Raw genomic sequence first — 19876 nt, 5'->3', positions numbered from 1 at the left:
ATTGGAGGCGGTATGCCTGTGAATACCAACTGTTGGAATTTGAGATCTGATTTTGGACTTCCCAAATAAATCTGTCTGGCCACTGTGAGAACAGGACACTGGACCAGAGACGAGCCTTTGGCCTAATCCAGCAGGGCTTTTGTGATGTTTCCTCTGTTTCCTCTTAATTTTATGATTCTCTAACAGTACAATCCTATGCAAGCCCCATTCAGTCCAATGTGGAAACACTATGAAATGTGCTATGCTCAGCTTGGGTTTAGGAGTACAGTAATGCTGCAGAGACAGACTTGCTGCATGCTTACTGCTCAACCTACCCATTTATAAATAAGAAGATTATTACAACTTCCTGACACAGCCCTGCTTGCTCAGGGGTATTACCATGTTGCTACAGATGGTGCTTTTATGGTGTTACTGAGCTTTTAATTGTTGTACTGTATGTGCGTAGAGCTAATTCCTGAGTCAAGAAAAAGTACCTGAAATGGCAGAGTATGTCTTAGAACCTGAAGCCATCCAGTGAAAGTTCAACATAGACAAAAGAAAATACTTCTTCATACAGCACACAGTTAAACTAGGAAATTCACTCCCACTAAACGTATTGATAGCTGCAAACTGGGACGGCTTCAAAAGGGGATCAGATAGAATCATGGAAGAAGCTATCAATGATGACTAGCCATGATGGCTCTGATCTGTATCCACTGGAGACAGTATGCCTCTGAATACCAGTTGCTGTGGGAATGGATTGCTGGACTAGATGGATCTTTGGCCCGACCCACGGGGCTCTTTCTTGTCTTTAGGGCAGATATGTTTATATAAATATGCTGTGATGGCTTTGCTAAAAAAGGAAAGAAAAGAAAGTGGTCATCTTTCACATGAGTATAAAATCACAGACCTGTTGAGTTGGAAAGGACCCCAAGGGTCATCATGTCCTCCAACCCCCTGAAGTGCAGGAATCACAACTGAAGATTGGTGGAAACAATTATTTGTGCAACCTAAGTTTGTTGTTTAAGTGAAAATTCAATTGAATCCAGTTGGATTTCAAAGTAAGCATATCTGTAGTGTTTTTTTTATGAGTCAGCAGCCATAGAAAGCAGAACTTGGTGACAGAAAGAAGATCTAACTTCATACTGTGTATCTGTGTATCTGAAGAAGTGTGCATGCACACGAAAGCTCATACCAAGAACTGACTTAGTTGGTCTTTAAGGTGCTACTGGAAGGAATTTGTTTTGTTTTAACTTCATACTGTAATACAATATATTCTGGTTGCATTTCTCTCCTGGGATGCATTTCTGCTGTGAGATATATTTCAGGGGCTATTATTGAAGGCTGTGATTCAAAATCAGTTATACCATTTGGGGCTTTTTAACACAGGTATAACCTATCCCTAGAGCAAGCCATACTCTTAAGTCACCATGAAATAAATGTCCTTAATATTCTGGATCACCACAAGATAAATTTCCATAACAGCCCAATTTTCTGCTAATGTTTTTTTCTCCCTAGTGAACTGACTTTTCTTGCTGTAAATTCTTAATCAATGTTCTTTAGGGCATTCTTCTTTAGGGCATCTTGTAAGATTTGTTCCAGTTAGCGATGCAATATATAAGGATTCTTCACCTTTGTGTGTGATGGTGTCCTATTCACAAAAGTTTTCTTGAACCAGCAGGGGCTTCCATGAACAGAAGAGGGTCCAAGAACAGATTTTTCCCTTTTTTCTACAACTCCCTTGTTAGGGGAATTGTTGGAATAAGCAACATTATTCAGTTAACACCCACTGTACTGAGAAGCACAAACCACTAGGGATTAACAAATGTATATGGGAGCAGGGCAGGGGCTTTCTAGAGTTTAGTTTCAGTTTTCTCTTTCCTTGCTTACTTTTGTTTGTAACTTGCAATGGCTGATCACAGGAATGAGTGAGGATTGCCTCCCTCCCCATTCCATTCATGGAAACCTCCAGTGGTTTCAGAGAGTCTTATGTAAGCACAGCGGTCTCTACCCTTGGTCTCTACACAATTATCCACATAACTGCTGCAGCAAATAATTCAGCTTCATTTCTAAAACTGTTAATACTGACCTTATACGATGCAAATATTTGTTGTTTTGAATTTACTTACAGGAAAATGTAGATTCAGCAAATGATGTGCACATGAGTGGTTGTGGTCCAGATCCATGCATGCAAATTTATTATATGACTGGGATAAACCATGCATCCAAACCATATATCAAAGTTGTGAAATGTACTACAAATGCTTTAAAAATGTGGTACTGAAAACACTGAGATTTAACATACAGAGGAGGATGCCTGGGAAACCATTTACTCTAGTTGGACCTGCCTACCAGCTTGCATCTGTACCATGCAGAGAGACATCTCAGTCAGATGACATGTGAACTGACCTAATGCTCCTGGTCTAGTTATTGATCAGGGAGCATGCATGTCAGTGAAACATGGCTTTTGGCATTGAAAGATAGTAAGCATAATGCTATTTATAGCAAAAAAAAACCCAGAAAGACTTGTCTGATTATCTGCTTTGCTTTTGCCTAATTATAATTGGATCTAACAGTTGATATACAGGACTGGAACTTGCTGTGGTGCCAGTTGATAGCATTTGGAGTTTATATGCTTCAGCAGAAGCTGGAACTGTGCACTGAAATCCCTGCTAGGAGGAGCTCACTTTACCCTTAATACAGTTACAGATAGGTAGCCGTGTTGGTCTGCCATAGTCAAAACAAAACAAATTCCTTCCAGTAGCACCTTAAAGACCAACTAAGTCAGTTCTTGGTATGAGCTTTCGTGTGCATGCACACTTCTTCAGATATCTGAAGAAGTGTGCATGCACACGAAAGCTCATACCAAGAACTGACTTAGTTGGTCTTTAAGGTGCTACTGGAAGGAATTTGTTTTGTTACCCTTAATACAATTACACCAAGACTTTGAGTACAGAAAATAAAAAAGCTAACTTTATTATAGGACATACCCATGAGAGAGAAAAAATCCTAGTTCTAGCTAACACAGTGGAGATGCAAAGAACCTTGTTTGCTCTTTCATCACTGCAGGAAAAGGGGGAAAAGAAAAGATGGTGCAGCAATAAAACTGCTAGCACAAACCAGTATGGTTGCAAATTGGGTGGGGGACCACATGTTGAGATTGCTTCATTGCAGGGGGTTGGACTAGATGACTCTCAGGGTTCCTTCAAACTCTATAATTCTATGATACTGTCTCTCTTTTGCAAGGTGACATAGAGCCCTCATACCTCCTTCCTAGAGGTTATAAGGAGGGGGTCGCCATGCTTACTGGGCATCCAAGGTACCAGGCTTTCAGAAGGAGGCGCAAAGGCTCCGGAAGCAGCCCAGAGCTCTCGTGCTGTCTTCCCAAAGCCAAGTAAGTGAGAAATAAATAAATAAATAAATAAATGGAGTACAGAGAGCAGTGGGTTTCATTGGTCTGGCATTAGTTTTATTTATTTCCCCTCCTGCCACCTGTGTAAGGTTGCAATCACGATTGCATAAGCAAAGTGAGTGCAAATTGTGGGCTTACTGTATCTGCTACGGTAAATTGAAAGAGCAATTCCTAATATTGATACATAAATGATGTATCTTACACCGAGGGAAATGTCCCTAATGTATGCTACTCTACTTCAGGTTGGCAGGGATGCCAATCAATCTGGACATATGTAGTAATATGGGGGGCGTGCCCCCAAGTATGGGCTTGTTGAATGCTGGTGTTTCCGGAAGTCACTTCCATCATGGGTCCTAGGACCACCCCTCCCCACAGCTGGCACTTTTAAATTGATATATAGGCCTTTATTTAGATTTGAAGCATGGTGAGCCATTAAGACATCTAACCACAGCAGCAAAGTCAGTGATAGCATGTAACTTGAAAAACTTTCAGAAAGTGAATTTCGATCACTGGTACCAAAGGGAATGGCAAATGACTTTGCAAATGTTAAGAGTTGCCCATGGGTAGAAAAAGAAAGATCCTTTTGAATTGGTCTGGTCCATCTTTATTAACTCCATTAGCATAGCAGAACATGGGGTGATCTGGGCGTGGTTTGGTGTGGTTTTGATGTACTTTTTTGCTTTGTGAGCCGCCTAGGACCAGCTATATAACAAGGTATTTCCAAAATGTGGGGGGAAAGTGGGAGGCAATAGGAGCTGTGGTTTACTAGGGATCATAAAATAGTGTCTGCCCCTGATAAACAGGACAGTTGAAGCATATGAGATGAAGCACTTAAACAAAAAACCAAAGATAGATTTGATAAGTGCTATAAAAGAAGATTCTGGTACAAAATGAGAAACAATTGCTTTTTCATTCTGTCATTCCTGGCCCTTGACTCAGTCATACAGAATTCAAAGCAGTGCAGATGCTTATTAAGTAAACCATAGGTTATAGTTCTGTGCATGTAGCAAAACAATCAAGTTCTCCTTATGACATGAACATTTTTTGCCTGAGATACTGGCTGCTGTGTGTGTATCTGTGTGTGTGTGAGAGAGAGAGAGAGAAAGAGAGAGAGATTGCCAAAGTGGGAACTGGGCAGGCCTAAAAGATAAAGCCAGGGGAGATGAAAACCCTGCTGAGATGAAATAGGCTTGGGAAGCTGTGAATGAAGAAGAATGGAAATAGCTTTTTGAATGTGTTTACAAAACCACTGTGAATGTTTTGGCAAACTGAATCACAACAGAAGGACTGAAAAATGAATGCAATTAATGCTGCTGTAGAAAACTTACCCTCTGAACTCAGAGCTGACCCAACCTTTAGGTGAGGCAGCTGGTTCGAGGGACAGGTGCTGAGGACCAAGGAGCAGCATCTGGGTGGGACTGGAGGGCACTGGTGTGTGTACCATGTTGCCAATCCTCATACTTCGCCTGCTGTCTTCTGGTGCAGACAGGACCCTGCAATATTTAAAGTGTTGAAGTAAGGTTCCGCTGCAAGTGTTGAGAATTCCATTCCTCCCGTGCTGCAGGTGTGTGTGGGACTGTTACATGTCACATGTCCGTTTACATTCCAGCACTGATTATTGGAGTCTTGTGAGAGGAAATTGATATACGCTGTTTCTGCTCTGTATTGCTGTTGTTTTTGCAGCTCTCTGAGAAAGAAAGACAGAGAGAGAAGCCATGTTTCTCTTTGTTCTGTTACGTTTGATTTAACTTGGAATAAATTAGGCTTAGATATTACTCCTCAAGACTAAGCTTCTGTTTGAACTCTGCTTGTCGTGTGCTCATGTACTTGGATATGGGCCGCATCAGCGTGAGAGGAGACCGGAGTGATGAATCCCGGGCAACACTGTGTTGGGAGGGAGGCACCAGCCTTGGCGTTATCCCCCAACAGCAAGCCCAGTCAGCTTTTCTACATGGAATGGGGAATGGGATCGTGCTGTCCTTGGCTTCCAGTGGCAAAACCTCTTTGGCTAACCCTGTTAGGACTCTATACATGGGTTACATTTTGATCTTGCATTTGGAGCAGTAATATTTGTACTCAATATGGGCCAGCACCATTTTCAACATGTGCAGACCTTCCCAAACTTAAAAAATTAACATACTGCCTATAATATATAGTTTATGTTCATAGTCTACTTTAACCCCCCCCCCCAACACAATGAATCAACCATTCACAATGAAATAGCCTTTCTTATTGCTCAAGGACTCACTACATATCATATCCCTGTACATTAAAGAGGTTCCTTGCCGGAACATAGCCTAATATTTGGCCATGCAGTTAGTTTGATTTCTGATTAAAATGCAAGTGATGCCATTTCTGGCTATAATTACCTCCCCCACCGCCCAAAAATAACATTTTGTTTATTAATTGCAAGTGCATCCTGCCAAATAGGATGGTTTTAACTACCCAACAATCTTATGCAGTGGATTAGGCCAAGATACAGTAATCTACAAACCAGCAGACTTCCAGCCGATTATTTTCCAGTGGTGCCCAAATCATCTCCCACTGCTGCCAAAAGCTAATGCAAGTGAGAAATACCGTGAGATACTATCAAGAATTTCATGACGTAGGCAAATATATTTGTTTTTGTTAGGCTGGCAATACAGTACTTTTGTACAGAAATAAGAAGTGCTTTTGCAGTCAATCAGATCCAACATATTCCAGTATCTTCCATTTCACTAAACATAGTCTCAATACCACTCCTTTCCCAACTCTCATCCTTTCCTTGCCTGTCCTCTTTTAACTTCATGTGGATAAGAACTACCGTTTCAATGTCCAATATCCCTTTCAGCTCCAGTAATGTGTCACTCAACTGATAAGGATCTTTCCAGTAAATTCAGTAATATAGTTCCATGTTGTGCAGGTCCGTTTAAATAGACTACAAGTAATCATCCAAAGAAAATGGAGATAACGAAGATCTATTTTACCTGCCTTTACTAGGGGAACCCATCTACCGGAATTTGAATATCCTAGTAATCTCTTTAAAATTGTGTTCACAGAACTAGTAAAAGTTTTTAATTCTTTTTTCTTTCTCAATATACTTCGTAAATTACTTTTTGAAATCCAATGGCCCATCACAGAATCATAACAACTCAAGAATGTATGAATTAATGATAATGATAATGATAATGATGATGATTAGTATGAAATTTGACAAGGAAAATCCTACAATAGATTTGTACAGCAAAGCTGTATTAAAGTTGTTAACCATTTGTCATTCTTATTTCAAAATCTGCCTTAACTGTGGAATCTTTGGCAACTTCTCTATAAAAATATATCCAAAGAACAATCTGATAAGCTGCATGTTCCATATTGCTAAGGGATTAAGAACCACTGCTGCAATCTTAAATAATCTTTAATAATTCAGAGCAGTAAGGAGATGCAATAACAGTAAAACCCATATTTGGAATGTAAAGCTGGAAAGGATTTGAGAAGCTGAAGTTTATAATAATCTAAATGGATGATAAACTCCCTTAAGAGGTCCTATAAAGAGAGGTGGTGGGCAAGCAGCCATTCCAAACAATGAGTCATCCTTTTCAAGGAGACACAATTAGCAAATACATTGCTTGCAAGAAATTTTTTAACCTGACTATAAGTAACATTCCATTGAGACATTAAATAATGTTTGCTTAGAATTAAGAGGCACAAGTTGTTTGTTTTTGTAAAAAAAACATGAACCCAAGAAAATCCCTTTAGGAATAAACATCTAAAATGGAAATGTGGAAGGTATGTTACAAGGAGAGAGAGGCATTCAACAGGTTAACTCCGCAGTGCTTTATGCAGGATCTGTATCAAATCCTGGACCTGCTTAGTTAATATCAATCCTTCTTGGTTGTGACCTTTAATGGGTTCATTATGTTTAGGAGTGTGTTATGTCATGAGGAGGGGCTGTGGGCTTCTGATAAGATTGCAGTGTGAGAAAGTATAGTGATAAGGGTGGTGGACTCCCTTGCAGGCCATTAAGATAAGGCCTGGGACAGATGCAAAGCCCCAGGATAGATGAGATATCTCCCTTGTCCACTAACCAGTCCTCTGAAGTCACCAGTCAGGAGAGTAGAAAAGTTTGATGACATCACCATACAATATTAAAAATAGTATCCAGCTCAAACTGGCAACCTGCAGATGCTGTTTTTGGTCCTAAAAAAAGAACTGCAGAGAAAAATGGCATGGTGCTCCAAGATATGTTGGGTTTGACCCTAATACTTGCCTTTCTTACAGGCCGTTACAATACGAAACAATATAAAGTATGCTGCGCACTTAGGAGAAATGCCATATAAATAAATCTGAAGTATTATTATATAATGAACACAACAAAGTACCCTATCTTGAGTAAAGTAACATGCTATTTTTGAATAATCCCAGTTCACACACACTATTAAATATTTAAAGATGTACAGGATGTGGTTTGGTGTGGAGTGACAGTGGATTCTAAAACACCAGCGTTTGAAAAATAATCAAACCAATTCTCAGTTTCTCAGAACATTCTCAGCATTGTCAAAGAACACATCCCTCTTTGATTTTTCACAACACTCTTCACAATGTATCCATTTACATTGCTCTGACTTGCCTTCACTCTCAGTTGACTTTACTGGGCACCTGCTGAGGTCCACACCCCTGCAGGGACTTTCAATTCCTACTTGCTATCCTGCCCCCTTTCTGAAAAAGATAGTACCTTAAAATGTGTAGCTCTCTGACCTCGTCCCTGGGGCTCTTATCATGTCTCCCTAATCTCTCATTGCCTGTATTTATCTTTATTGTTCTGTCATGCTTTTCTTAACTAGAAAAATTGAAAATATCCATTGCGGTCTTACTAAAAAGCTGCTTTCCACAAGCTTTGCCTTTTGCAGATTACCTTTTAATTTATCTCAACTCAATACCTATAGCACTTTGCTTGGCACATTTTGGCTCGAAAGTTCTCACCTTAATTTCTGTCAGCAGAAGCTGGCTCACAATAATAATAAAAAACCCTTTTGTACTCTAAACCCCTGATCTGGTTTAGCCCAAAGACTTTGTGAAAGGATCTCAGTGCTGTTATTTAGAAAAAGCATCATTCTGTTTTATTTCTCTGGAATAATACATTTCATTTGAATGTGAATACAAAAGGTGGGCTGAAAAGGATTTATCCTTTTTCATGGAGGGGGAATTAAAAAAAGAAATGCATAATTTATAGCAGCTGCTGTTCGATGAATATTGATAGGAGCACCGTGTTGTGCAATGAATGTGTGCATACATATTGGACCACCTTTTACTGATACAATGCAATCTTTTGAACATAAAGGAGTCTTCGCTGCAGTTATGGTGCCTCCTGGACACAATGCAGATATACTTAGGCCTTTGATAACATGGTGGTAAATTGACTTCATCAATTTATCCTATTAAGTAAAAAAATAAAAATCAATGACAGATGTAGAATCTAACCAAGGACCAACTTAGCATGTAAAATGGGGGTCACCATATGAGAACTATAATGGAATAATTAGAAAGCGAAAAGCACAAGGGCGGGGGGTAGTCAGAGTATGTCCAGTAGAATGAGGAAGAAAGGTAGTAAAGGAAACATGCCACTGAGAACTGAAGATTTATATTTACGCTTACAGGAATACTTTGAAAGATCCAAGGAGAAAATTATATATAAAATAGATTGTGCTAGAGGAGAAAATAAACAATTTAAATCAAATAATGCAAGTTGTAGAGCAAAAGAATAAATTTGTTGCACAAACGAGCTTACAAGACATTGCTTGTGCAACATGCAGGGGACCACCTGAAAGATCATGTGAAAGAATCAGAGTATGATATTGGAGTCCTTGGCATTCTTGGGAGCGGACCATGCAGCTATGCTCCTCACTGACACCAGGGATCCCTTTATATTTTTACTGGTATCCAGGAGTCTGACTCAGCTCCTTGCATTGCCATTTGATTTCCCACAATGTCCCAGGATGATGCTCCATTGGGAACATTGTGGGAAATTAAAATGGTGCCACCATCATTTGTTTAAGGCACTGTTGGTGTTGCTGCCTAATCTTGTCACTGCCAGGGTCCACCAAGGGAAGAGTGGTCCTGCCAGAGGGCAGCTTGCCTTGCTAAGGGTTTCCTCAAACCTGCATCTGGACCTGCTTGGAATTATCATACACTTGCCTTTGTAAGGAAGCTGTCTTCCAGTGTGCTCAAGATGCAAGCAGCATATTGCTTTTTATCTAACCTTCAAGTCAGAAACATTTCATTTATTCAATGAGCCAGAATTTGTACATTAGTGGCTTAGTCTGATTCTATATGCATTCAGTAGTTCAATATTTGGTCAAATTTATCTCTTTTCACCTGTAAATAAATCTATTCAGAATTCTCTGTCATGCTTGGAAATGTATAGCCTCTTTTGAACAGCAAATTTTTATTCAGATCTGACATTTACGTGCATATTACAATCTAGGAAGTCAATAGTAAGGTCCATGAATAAACAAAGCACACATTAGACAGCTATCTCACTGCATCTGCCTTTGAATATGTATATTCCATTAGCCCAGCTCTTCTTCTTTTTCGAAAGAACAATAATTTAATATTTCCAGACACTGCCTTTTCTGTGTGATAATAATATGCAATGAAATCTGTTAAATGCAATTTACTCTGACTAACTAGTATTATTGAAAGCCTTATGAAATTAGGTGTTGATGCCAAACACGCAACTACAGACTGTTGCACAAAAGGACACAGCATGCTGAGAGAGAGAACAGCATTAATTTCCTTTCTGGTTTCTAGAACACATGGAAATCTACGACACAAACAGCACCCTTACATATCTCACCCACAAAACAAGCAACAAGAGAAACAAAAGGATTGCTATTGAGTACCACATAGCAAGAATCTGGTTGTGCATATGAAACAGACAGCCATTTCTGGGTTTTGCAGATAAGCTTGAACAAAAGATTTTGCTTGTTACAGAAGGAGGGAGGCAATGAAACCAGTTCATCTTATCCCTTCTCAAAAATGGCGTGGCCCTCACAATTAGCTGTTTATGTGGTGCCCTTGGTTTAAAATGTGGGGTGCTTCAGAGAAAATCATGTAAAGTAGTATAGTTAAAGAATATTCAGTCTTTGTTTGAAGTGGCACACTATCCTTGAGAAGTGAAAACAACCCTTTGTGTACAGCATGCCGTGAATTGAAACTTCCATATGATCCAGCCACCTTGTTGAAGGTTAGAAGAGCTGGTACCTGTAAAGGGGACCTTGTAGGAATCCTGTGGAAGAAAAGTAGAGTATAAATAATAATAATAACAACAACAACAACAACAACAATAGTAATAATAATAGTAATAGTAATAATAATAATAAATTTTATTTATATCCCGCCCTCCCCAGCCAAAGTCGGGCTCAGGGCAGCTAACAACAATAAAACAGTACAAAAGTACAGCACAAACAACACTCTAAAATCATTCATTATAAAATTAATTAAATAAATACGGTACATAAAGGCCAGTGTGGTGTAGTGGTTAAGAGCGATAGACTCGTAATCTGGGGAACCGGGTTCGCGTCTCCGCTCCTCCACATGCAGCGGCTGGGTGACCTTGGGCCAGTCACACTTCTCTGAAGTCTCTCAGCCCCACTCACCTCACAGAGTGTTTCTTGTGGGGGAGGAAGGGAAAGGAGAATGTTAGCCGCTTTGAGACTCCTTCAGGTAGTGACAAAGCGGGATATCAAATCCAAACTCTTCTCTGTTGCACTGATCTCAGAGAGATTGGGGATAATGACAGTTCACTTATCCCAAACCAGTCCTGCTGGATTTAGTGAGGTTGCTATGGAGTAAATGGGATGGGGACTGCAGACAATGTAGGAAAGATGTTTTGAAATACCTGTCAGTAACATCATATTGCATTGTTACTGTCATCTAATGAGTTCGCCCACGCTGCCATTTGCCTCAGACTCATGTTCCTCTCACAAGGGAACTCTCTAGAGGGGGAAACTATTGTTTAACAGCTCTGGGATGAATTTGAAATCTGTGAATAGCCGAAGAACAGGGAAAAGGGGTACATGCTTACTTGTTCAATAGAAGGAGGCAGGTAGGAGCAGTAAATGGCATGCTTTATTAAAACACTTCTGAAAAGGAAGTTAGAGAACAGTCTTTTGATTTCAGTGTTGTGTTTGTGGAAAGCCGTTGGACCAGATAGTTGTAGAAGAAGTCGATGAGAATGGCCACATATCTGTGACAAATGAAACGTTTATACTTTTATATAAGAACTTAAATATTGCATGGCGGGACAGAACAAGGGACCATAAGCTCAGCATTCTAGGGCTAGCACAGCCCTAGAGAAATTCACAAGGTAAGGATGATGGGGATAGCTACATCCTGTGGTTAGTGCCCAGTATCTGGTAGTGGAGAGATATGCTGCTTGAGAATAGATGTTGCTTGCACTTTCGTGTATCACAGATAACAGACAGTGATGATCTTAGCAGTATAATCCTTAAGCAGCACCATGTCTAAACTGCTACCGTCTTGGCACACTTGATTTGCTTCTTTAGAACTGCAAGAGTCAAATCAAAGGCAAGGAGCTCAATGCACAAGGAAGTAGGGAACTATTAAGTAGATATGCAGATCACCTTCTGTTATGTACTGAGCTGAATTCTAGAACAATAGGATCCAGAATTCAGCAGTCTGATTGGTCTGCAGGAGGCACCCAATCCAGCTCCAGGTGGAATCAGCAACCTGCAGGAGCAGCCAATCAGGCTTCTGGAGGAGGTGAATCCACAACCTGAGTGGCCTACAGGAGCAGCCTGGAATTAGCCAATCACGCGGGGCCCATTGTGTAAATAATGTATATATAGCTAGATGTTTTGGGGAAAATTTCATTCATTGCTACTATGAGCTGAATAAAGAGCATGAAATTCACACTCGACTCCGAGTATATTTCACCTTCCTTTTTTTTTTTAAAAAAAAGATGAGGTCTGTTACCTTAATCAAAAACACTCATTTTCTATTAAACACATACATGAGGAGGATGTACACAGCATTAACTGCTTCAGGTTGTAACACCAATAAAACACTTTTGCTTCTCTGTATTCCTAAGAGATCTTATGCTTTCAGAAATGATATTTAATAAATAACATGTAGCCTCTCACATGGAAGCTCTTTGCACAGCTGGACAGGATCCTGTGGTTTGGCTCTGATGTGGTTAAATTTTCCCCACGGCTATCCCCATGGGCCCTCATCTGACACAACCACGCTGATGGCTGCCATTCACATAGTAAAGCTGGTAAAAATCTGACTTAGCAGTGTCCATGGATTGGCTAACCCGATTCATTGTTCATGCAGAGAGGTTCATCTGGTATCTTTAGGATTCATACTAAAGTGTCCTGGGCTAAGGAGAATCAAACTTTTTCTTGGGGGGGTAGTTTCTTTTCTCCCAATGAGCTGTCAATTTCTCTCAAGTCCAACATTCTTAACATTGATTTACAGTCCTAACACACAATCCATGCTGCTGGAGGGGGCTAGGACTGAGTGGATGTCTCTGCCCACCAGCCTGTTTGCTGGCAGAGAGAAGCTCTGCTATTGTTGAGGCCCCTGGTGCAACTATGGAGAGAGTGGCAGAAGCAACACTGACATTAGCAGTGTTCCTACCAGCAGGAGCCAAGGGAAGGCACCCGAAGCATGAGATTATGGGGCAGAGTGGGTGCAAAACTGAGCTGGCCGTAGATTTTCTGGATCCTAAACCTATGAGGGTGCCTGGTAGGAGTCTCAATCTGGGCCCTCTGCCTGCAGCAAGCTCATAATGTAGTCTTAGGGTTGCTCTGTCCACCTGCTGCTTAACAAAACTGAATGCAGGGCTCAGAAGCCTTGTTGAGGCAGTTGACTTAGGTAGCAGGCTAGGGGCAGCTGGGAGAAGTGGCAGATCTGAAGAGGAAGGCCAGAGGCATTCCTTGCATGCCTTTGCTGCTGCTCCTTCAGCTGAGAATTGGAGCTGCCACTACCACCACTATTCCAGTCTCCCCTTGAGCAGAAGGTGCTTCCACTGCTGCAGCCTTGGAGCTGGAGCTTGGTACCACTCTGAAAGCCCCCCAAGGAGTGTTCGGCTTTTCACTACCTGCTCATCTCAAGCCTCCTTTTTCTCCCCCTATGCCTTCAGAGCTCCAGGGCTTTTCCAGGCTGCCTCCCGTTGCCTCAGGTGGAGGAAGAGGCTGTGGTGTCAGATGCATTTTCTGTTTTGCCTCAAGCAGCAAAATGTTTTGAACTGGCCCTGACTGTATACCAAGAGGCCTGTTTAAAAATCGTTGATATGTTGGGGGTGGTGGTATGTGTTCTTAAAGCTTTGCAATAGTGTATTAGGGTCACTCTTTTCGCACAATTACTCAAGGAGCCCTGACAAGTAGGGGATTTCCATCTCTCTATTTTCCTAAAGTACCAAGATTCCATTGTGGCAAAAAAGGCCCCTGGGAGCCATGTTCTTACAGTCAATAAATGCTACCTGTAACTAAACTCATTTTACAAGATTGGATTAATTGTAACAGAGCTGTCACGCTTGCTTGCCCTCCAGAGATAAGCAAAAGTATTTCATTACATCTGGAAAAAGTCTGCAGGGAGAAATGCCGGTGTTTACCTTCCTTAACAGATACAAATCTTTCAATCTTTCAGATGTTCTGAACTTGCTTGCATTTTTTTAAAAAAAGAAGCAGGTGAAATAAGAAGTAAATACTTAGGGCCATTTTCAGTGTAATGTCTATGGATTTAGTTCAGATTTTTGAAAAGCAATTGGTAAGTCACAGCAAGGGTTTCACCAGTGCATAAAATTATAGACGTGAAATCCTTGTAATGCAAAACTCCTTTGAAAAGCCAACTGGAGATTCATCAGCTAAAGTTATTCAGGGTGAAATCAAAAGTGGCTGTGTAGCTGTCACATGTGGTTGGGTACATTTAGCCTTTGCTTTAGGAGACCATGGCTGAAGAAAGCAGCAATAAACCATTTCTGATGCAAAGGAAGCAATTTTGCCACCATTCTTCTCTGAGTTTTCACTGTGTGACTGTGTGGGGGTGTCCAGCTGCAGTTAAGGTATGTTCCTATAAAAGAGGATTAAACCAAGTAGCTAGTCTGATAGGGAACAAATGTAGCATTGCTGAGCCTGCTGTCATAGAATTTTGATAAGACTGTCCTGTTCGAAGCCAGCAAAACAGCATCATAATCCTTTAATGACTCGGTAGGGTTTCATTGAAAATGAAGAGTGACACTAATTTTAAGTTGCCGGGTGCTGCATGTATGAAGAGTTGCTTATGCAATAGTGTGAGTAAAATTTTAATGATGTACCAAATCCAGAAAGTGCTTAGGAATTACTTGAGGGCAAATCAATGGTTAATTTCTAAAAAGATGAGATCCAATGGATGTCAAGGGCTGGTACCAGGAGCAGGTTAGTAATAACTCATACAATCTCAGTGAAGTTGACCCTTTTTTCAAAGAAATAAACAGTTCCAGAGGCCAGGCCTAGTGAGCATAGCAACTCTTCTCAGTAGATCTTGCCCCAATGAGGCAGTTGTGGGGACTGAAAGTCCCTACCTTCCCACAGCTCTCTAAGTCTCCTCCTCCTCAGTTCCTTCCCCAGCAATCTGAGACTCCATCGATGCATCTATCTCTGTTCCTCCCCCTTCATGCCTATTCTAGTCCTGGGAGACCAGGGGGAGAGGGGAGCTGATTGTAGGAGGAGGGGGAGACACCCTGGCTTCTTTGGCAGCCTGCCTGATCTCTATCTCTTGATCTCACTCCTCTCCAGCCTCTGAATCAGAATTGCTGTCTGCCACAGCGTCTTCCTGCTCACTAAACCCTGTTGCTTCTTCAGCTTCCGACACCTGCTCCTCCCAGTCTGCTGCTGCTTCTCCCTCTAACCACTCATCGTCAACCCACCACCAGTCCCCTAGCTCTGAGCCTTCTTCCCCTGGGGGCTCCCCAGATGGTGCCTCCCACCACTCCTCGGCATCGAGCCAGTCCATGACACTGGATAAAAACAACCCTGTATCCTGGAACGTGACCTCTCCAGGGCATAAGCCTGGGCAGGGTATATGGAGACAGTGTGGTATCCAGGATAGCGATGTGCAAATACAGCACAAATAGGGCACTTAACTGGATTCTAAGCTATTTGCACTGGTACATCTACATGTTTTGCCATCATTATCTCATGTTTTGAATACTTGCCGTGATGCAACCCAAGCTAAATGATTATTTGCTGGTAGAGGTAAATCTTGGAACCAACCAATTCTTTAATTTTATTCTGTTTTCTCAGCCTCCCTCTGCACCCTAAATACCACAGAAAGAAATATTAAAAAGAGATCATTTTTTCATTTTTTCCAGCTCCCTTGAGTAAGCAAATTTTCTTTATTGATCTCTGGCAAGAAAAGCACTATAGAAATAACCTAGAAATAAGTTGCTGCCGGGTTTCCCTTTTTATTTTGTTATTTTATTTTAAATTTCTGCTTCAATAATATTGTTGGTTTTCTGGTCTTTGCATAGTTGTGTGTATTTGAGGAATTCTTGTGCAACATTCCTGGGAAGCTTTGGCAGGCTATAAATTAAATAGCAAATAACAATAAATAGGTTCTCCAGATTGGCTTTTTTCTAAGAGCTTTACAGTGGATTAAAATCCCGCTGAATTGATGCAAACAAGAATCATGTTCCAATGCCTTTGACAGGTACAAGAGGGATCCACTTCAACCTTTGCATGTCAAACATGTTTAGGAGCCTCCTTTTCAATCCTGATTGGCTTCTGCTGAGTGCAATCAGAATTCCCTTTCAGACCTTTGTATTCAAAACGCAAAAAGTCGGGATGTTGTGGGCAGGGTCTGTGTGTGTGCACCCCACTACCCACTTTAAGCCCACATGCATTAACACTTTCTCTGAATCATTTCCCAAATCTGTTTTTAAAGCTGAGATTGATGGAAGATGCTTTCTCCAGGCTGGCTTCTCAAGCACATCTCCTACAGAAACCTGTTCCAGTGGGGACAGGCAAAGGTGGCGCATCCTCCATGGACTGTTTTTTGGAACAATTCCAAGACATGAAAATGTTTTGACAGACTTCCGGTCGGCGCCAGCGTTTGATGGCGGTCCTAGCCTCGAGCTCCGAGGCAGGACTGCTCCGTAAGTTCGGGTCTTACCCGCTACGGCAAGCGGGGGACCCCTAAAATCACAGGCGCTGAAGCCTGTGAGCAAGGAGATTCGGTGGGCACCTTTGCGCCCCCCCCGGCATCGTGAAAGAGCCTTTTTAAAGGCTCCGGAGCGGCATCGGGGTGAGCGCGGTGCTGAGGATCGCTACCCAGCTTACGGAGTGAAGCCGCGTCGCCATTAACGGAGAGCGCCGATTTCTTTCTGAAACTAACGATTGGCAACAACAATACCCGTGAGTAAGAACGCAAAATTAAAACGGGACTTAAAAATCCAGAAGATTTGGCTGAAAACGGGAAGGTAAAAATTAAGGAAGTCAGCCTCCCGGATCTGCATGATTAACGGAGCAATGAAAAGACCGAGCTGTGTTTAAATGGACTTTCTTTTTAACTTTTACTAGACCAGACATCGAAAGGATCTCCCCCCTGTAGTGCAGGGGAAGGGGGGGAGGAAACAGAATTAATTTAACCTGCAATAGAAAGGGATAAGGAATAAAAAACCTCTGCTGCCGACACTTCTGGTCAGGCTGCCGGAGCAGCGATCGCCTGAAAAAGGAACTGTCAAGTGAGCTGTCAAAGGACAGTGGTTATAAAATAAGACTTATTTGAAACATATTAACGGGACTTTGGTGGATTACAATTTTAACAGTAAAGTGCTACAAATTAAAGACTCTTAGTGGGACTTTTGCCCCTGGACTTTCTGTTTCTTTGTTGTGGGTGACTTTGGATGGTTACAATTTCCCCCTCTAGAGGGCTTTAGTTGCATTACGGTGTATCCAGCGGGACTTTCCACTTGCAACTTTCCTGTGTGAATGACCTTGAGTTATGAGCAACCCGCCAGAAGAGATTTCAACAAGAAGTAAAACAAAGCAGGCTCAAAAACAAGCTCAAAAAAGAGGCTCTTTATCAGGAGCAGCAGCTGCACAAGAAAAAATAACAGCAGCATCAATGGAGTCAATGACACAGGCTCTGCTCAAAATAAATCAGTCACTAGAAGTACTCACCAAGCAATCTGCAGAACTTACTAAACAGTCTACAGAGAACTCTAAGAAACTGACGGAGTTGACAACAAGATTAGACCTGAACACAACAACAATTTCATCTAACACAGATTCTATAAACCGTTTGGTTCAAGAGTCTACGGAAACAAGGAGAATAGCTGAGAGTGCTAGGTCTACTGCCGAAGAAACCAAAGGAAAGTTTGCGCCTATTGCAAAAAAAGTACATGAACATGATACAGCATTAGCCCTACTAGAACTGGAAAGGAAAAGCAAGAACCTGAAACTAAGACTGGTTCCAGAAGAGGAAGAGGACAAGCTTGGGGAATTCCTCACAGATAAATTTCAAGATTTTTGGAATGATGAGCTAGATGGAGAAGAAGATGAATTTGTGATAACCTCAGCCTTTCGGATTGGCAGGAAGCAAGGGAAGAAGCCAAGAGATTGTTTAATTACCCTGGGATCAAAGGAACAAAGAGACAAAATACTGAACCTACATTTCCAGAAGGCCTTGGTCATTAAAAATTCTCAGATCCAGATTTTCAAGGATATTCCTAAATATTTTTTGGAGGTTAGATCTCAATTTAAAGAATTAGTTGATCTACTTAAACAGAATAATATCCCATTCAGGTGGGAATTTCCACAAGGGCTGTCCTTTAACTTTAAAGGGAAGAAAATTAAAATAAAATCAAACCAGGATAAAGAACTCTTTTTGGAAAGAAACCAAGAGGATCTTCAGAAAGGAACTGTTAGTGAGGGGGAAGTACCGGACATTTCAAATCTATCATTTGGACTGAACCGAGCACCGACCGAGGAGGAACAACAACTTGGTGCAGTCGGTGGAAGAGCTACCCAATAACAAAAATGTCTCTGCAACTCTACAGCTGGAATTGTAATGGTTTGAACCACCCTCGAAAAAGGGGCCAAGTATTTCATCTATTAAAGAAAGAACATCTAGATGTAATCTGCCTACAAGAAACCCACATTGCCAGGATACATAGAAAACTTTTAATAAACAAGAGATTAGGACAAGAATTTATTTCATCAGATAGAGTTAAGAAAAGAGGAGTTGTGATTTATGTTAAGGAAAAATTTGAACCAAAACTGATTTTTAAGGATGACCAAGGAAGATACCTGGCAGTGGAAATTCAAATTTATGGAGAAAAGATGTTGATTGTTGGAGTTTATGCACCAAACGAGGGGAAGGCTGAATTTTTCAAGAAGTTGCACGAGACTTTAATGGACTTTTTGGATTTTAAAATCATAATGATGGGTGATATGAATGGAGTCGTCTCCACAAACATGGACAAGGCCCAAAGACAAACAATATCTAATGATGGAAGACTACCAAAGACTTTCTTTGAACTGACTGACACTATGGACCTGATTGACATTTGGAGAACTAGGAACCCTCTGGAAAGGGAGGGGACCTTTTTCTCTGAAGCAAAAATGACATGGACTAGAATTGATCAAATATGGACTTCTAGTAATCTGGCATCGAAGGTTAAAAAAATAGAAATCTGCCCAAAGACCTGTTCTGACCACAATGCTGTCAAGATGGAAATGAAACTGACAACAGCTGGAACCTTTAGATGGAGAATGAATGACACCCTCTTTGGAGATGAGGAAATTTGTAAAAAGGCCCAAAAAACACTTAAAGACTACTTCGAGATTAACATGAGATCAGACACCGAAAAAAGAGTTATTTGGGATGCAAGTAAAGCCGTGATGCGTGGCTTCCTAATACAACAGAATTCAATAAAGAGGAAAAAACAGAATGAGAAGAAAGAGAAAATTTGGAACCTAATAAAAGAAGGGGAGAAGAAATTGAGATCTAAGCCTAAATCTCATGAGATATTAAGAGAAATAAAATTCTATCAAACACAATATATGGAATTGATGAATCAGGAAATAGAATGGAAAATTAAACAAATGAGACAAAAGACTTTTGAGTCCGCAGATAAATGTGGGAAGCTACTGTCTTGGCAACTGAAAAAGAGGCAAAAATTGAATACAGTGACATCACTTGAAGTAGATGGGAAGTTTATTAATAAACCAAATGAGATAAGCAATTGTTTTCAAAGTTTCTTCAAGAAATTATACAAACAAGGGCCAAAAAACGAACAGGAGATAGAAGAATTTATCGGAAAATACGGCCTACCAAAAATCTCTGAAAATAATAGAAGGAGTTTGAATGAGAAAATTACAGATCAAGAAATAGAGAGCGCCATTCAGGATATGCAGCTGGGAAAATCACCAGGACCAGACGGACTAACCGCGAGATATTATAAAGTACTGAAGGATTGGTTAATACAACCATTGAAAGAAG

The 19876-nt window shown here is 41.0% G+C and overlaps 1 protein-coding gene and 1 long non-coding RNA gene across 5 annotated transcripts in view; one reads left to right on the top strand and one right to left on the bottom strand.

Annotated features, from left to right (window-relative positions):
• LOC309334376 (uncharacterized protein) overlaps nt 1-19876 on the top strand; it is an 84738-nt gene that overhangs the window by 23895 nt on the left and 40967 nt on the right. Inside the window, exon 3 of one of the 4 annotated variants that reach the window (XR_014153050.1) lies at nt 3237-3373. The exons of 2 other annotated variants lie outside the window; for them this stretch is intronic. Coding sequence is in view for 1 of the 2 variants with exons in the window: in XM_081848584.1 (XP_081704710.1) it covers nt 3226-3373 (148 nt within the window). In the remaining variant the exon portion in view is untranslated. Of the gene's footprint in view, nt 1-3225; nt 3374-19876 lie in introns of all 4 variants that reach the window. One more of the 4 variants, XM_081848584.1, reaches the window with a different exon arrangement.
• Nucleotides 4534-19876, bottom strand: part of LOC309334389 — an 84689-nt gene continuing 69346 nt past the window's right edge. The window contains exon 3 of the long non-coding RNA XR_014153069.1: nt 4534-4884. This is a non-coding gene — a long non-coding RNA (uncharacterized lncRNA). The remainder of the gene's footprint in view (nt 4885-19876) is intronic.

This window comes from Podarcis erhardii, assembly GCF_964252035.2.
Source record: "Podarcis erhardii genome assembly, chromosome: 2".
In the NCBI taxonomy this organism is placed as follows: domain Eukaryota; kingdom Metazoa; phylum Chordata; class Lepidosauria; order Squamata; family Lacertidae; genus Podarcis; species Podarcis erhardii.
This window is presented reverse-complemented; position numbering and strand designations above follow the sequence as displayed.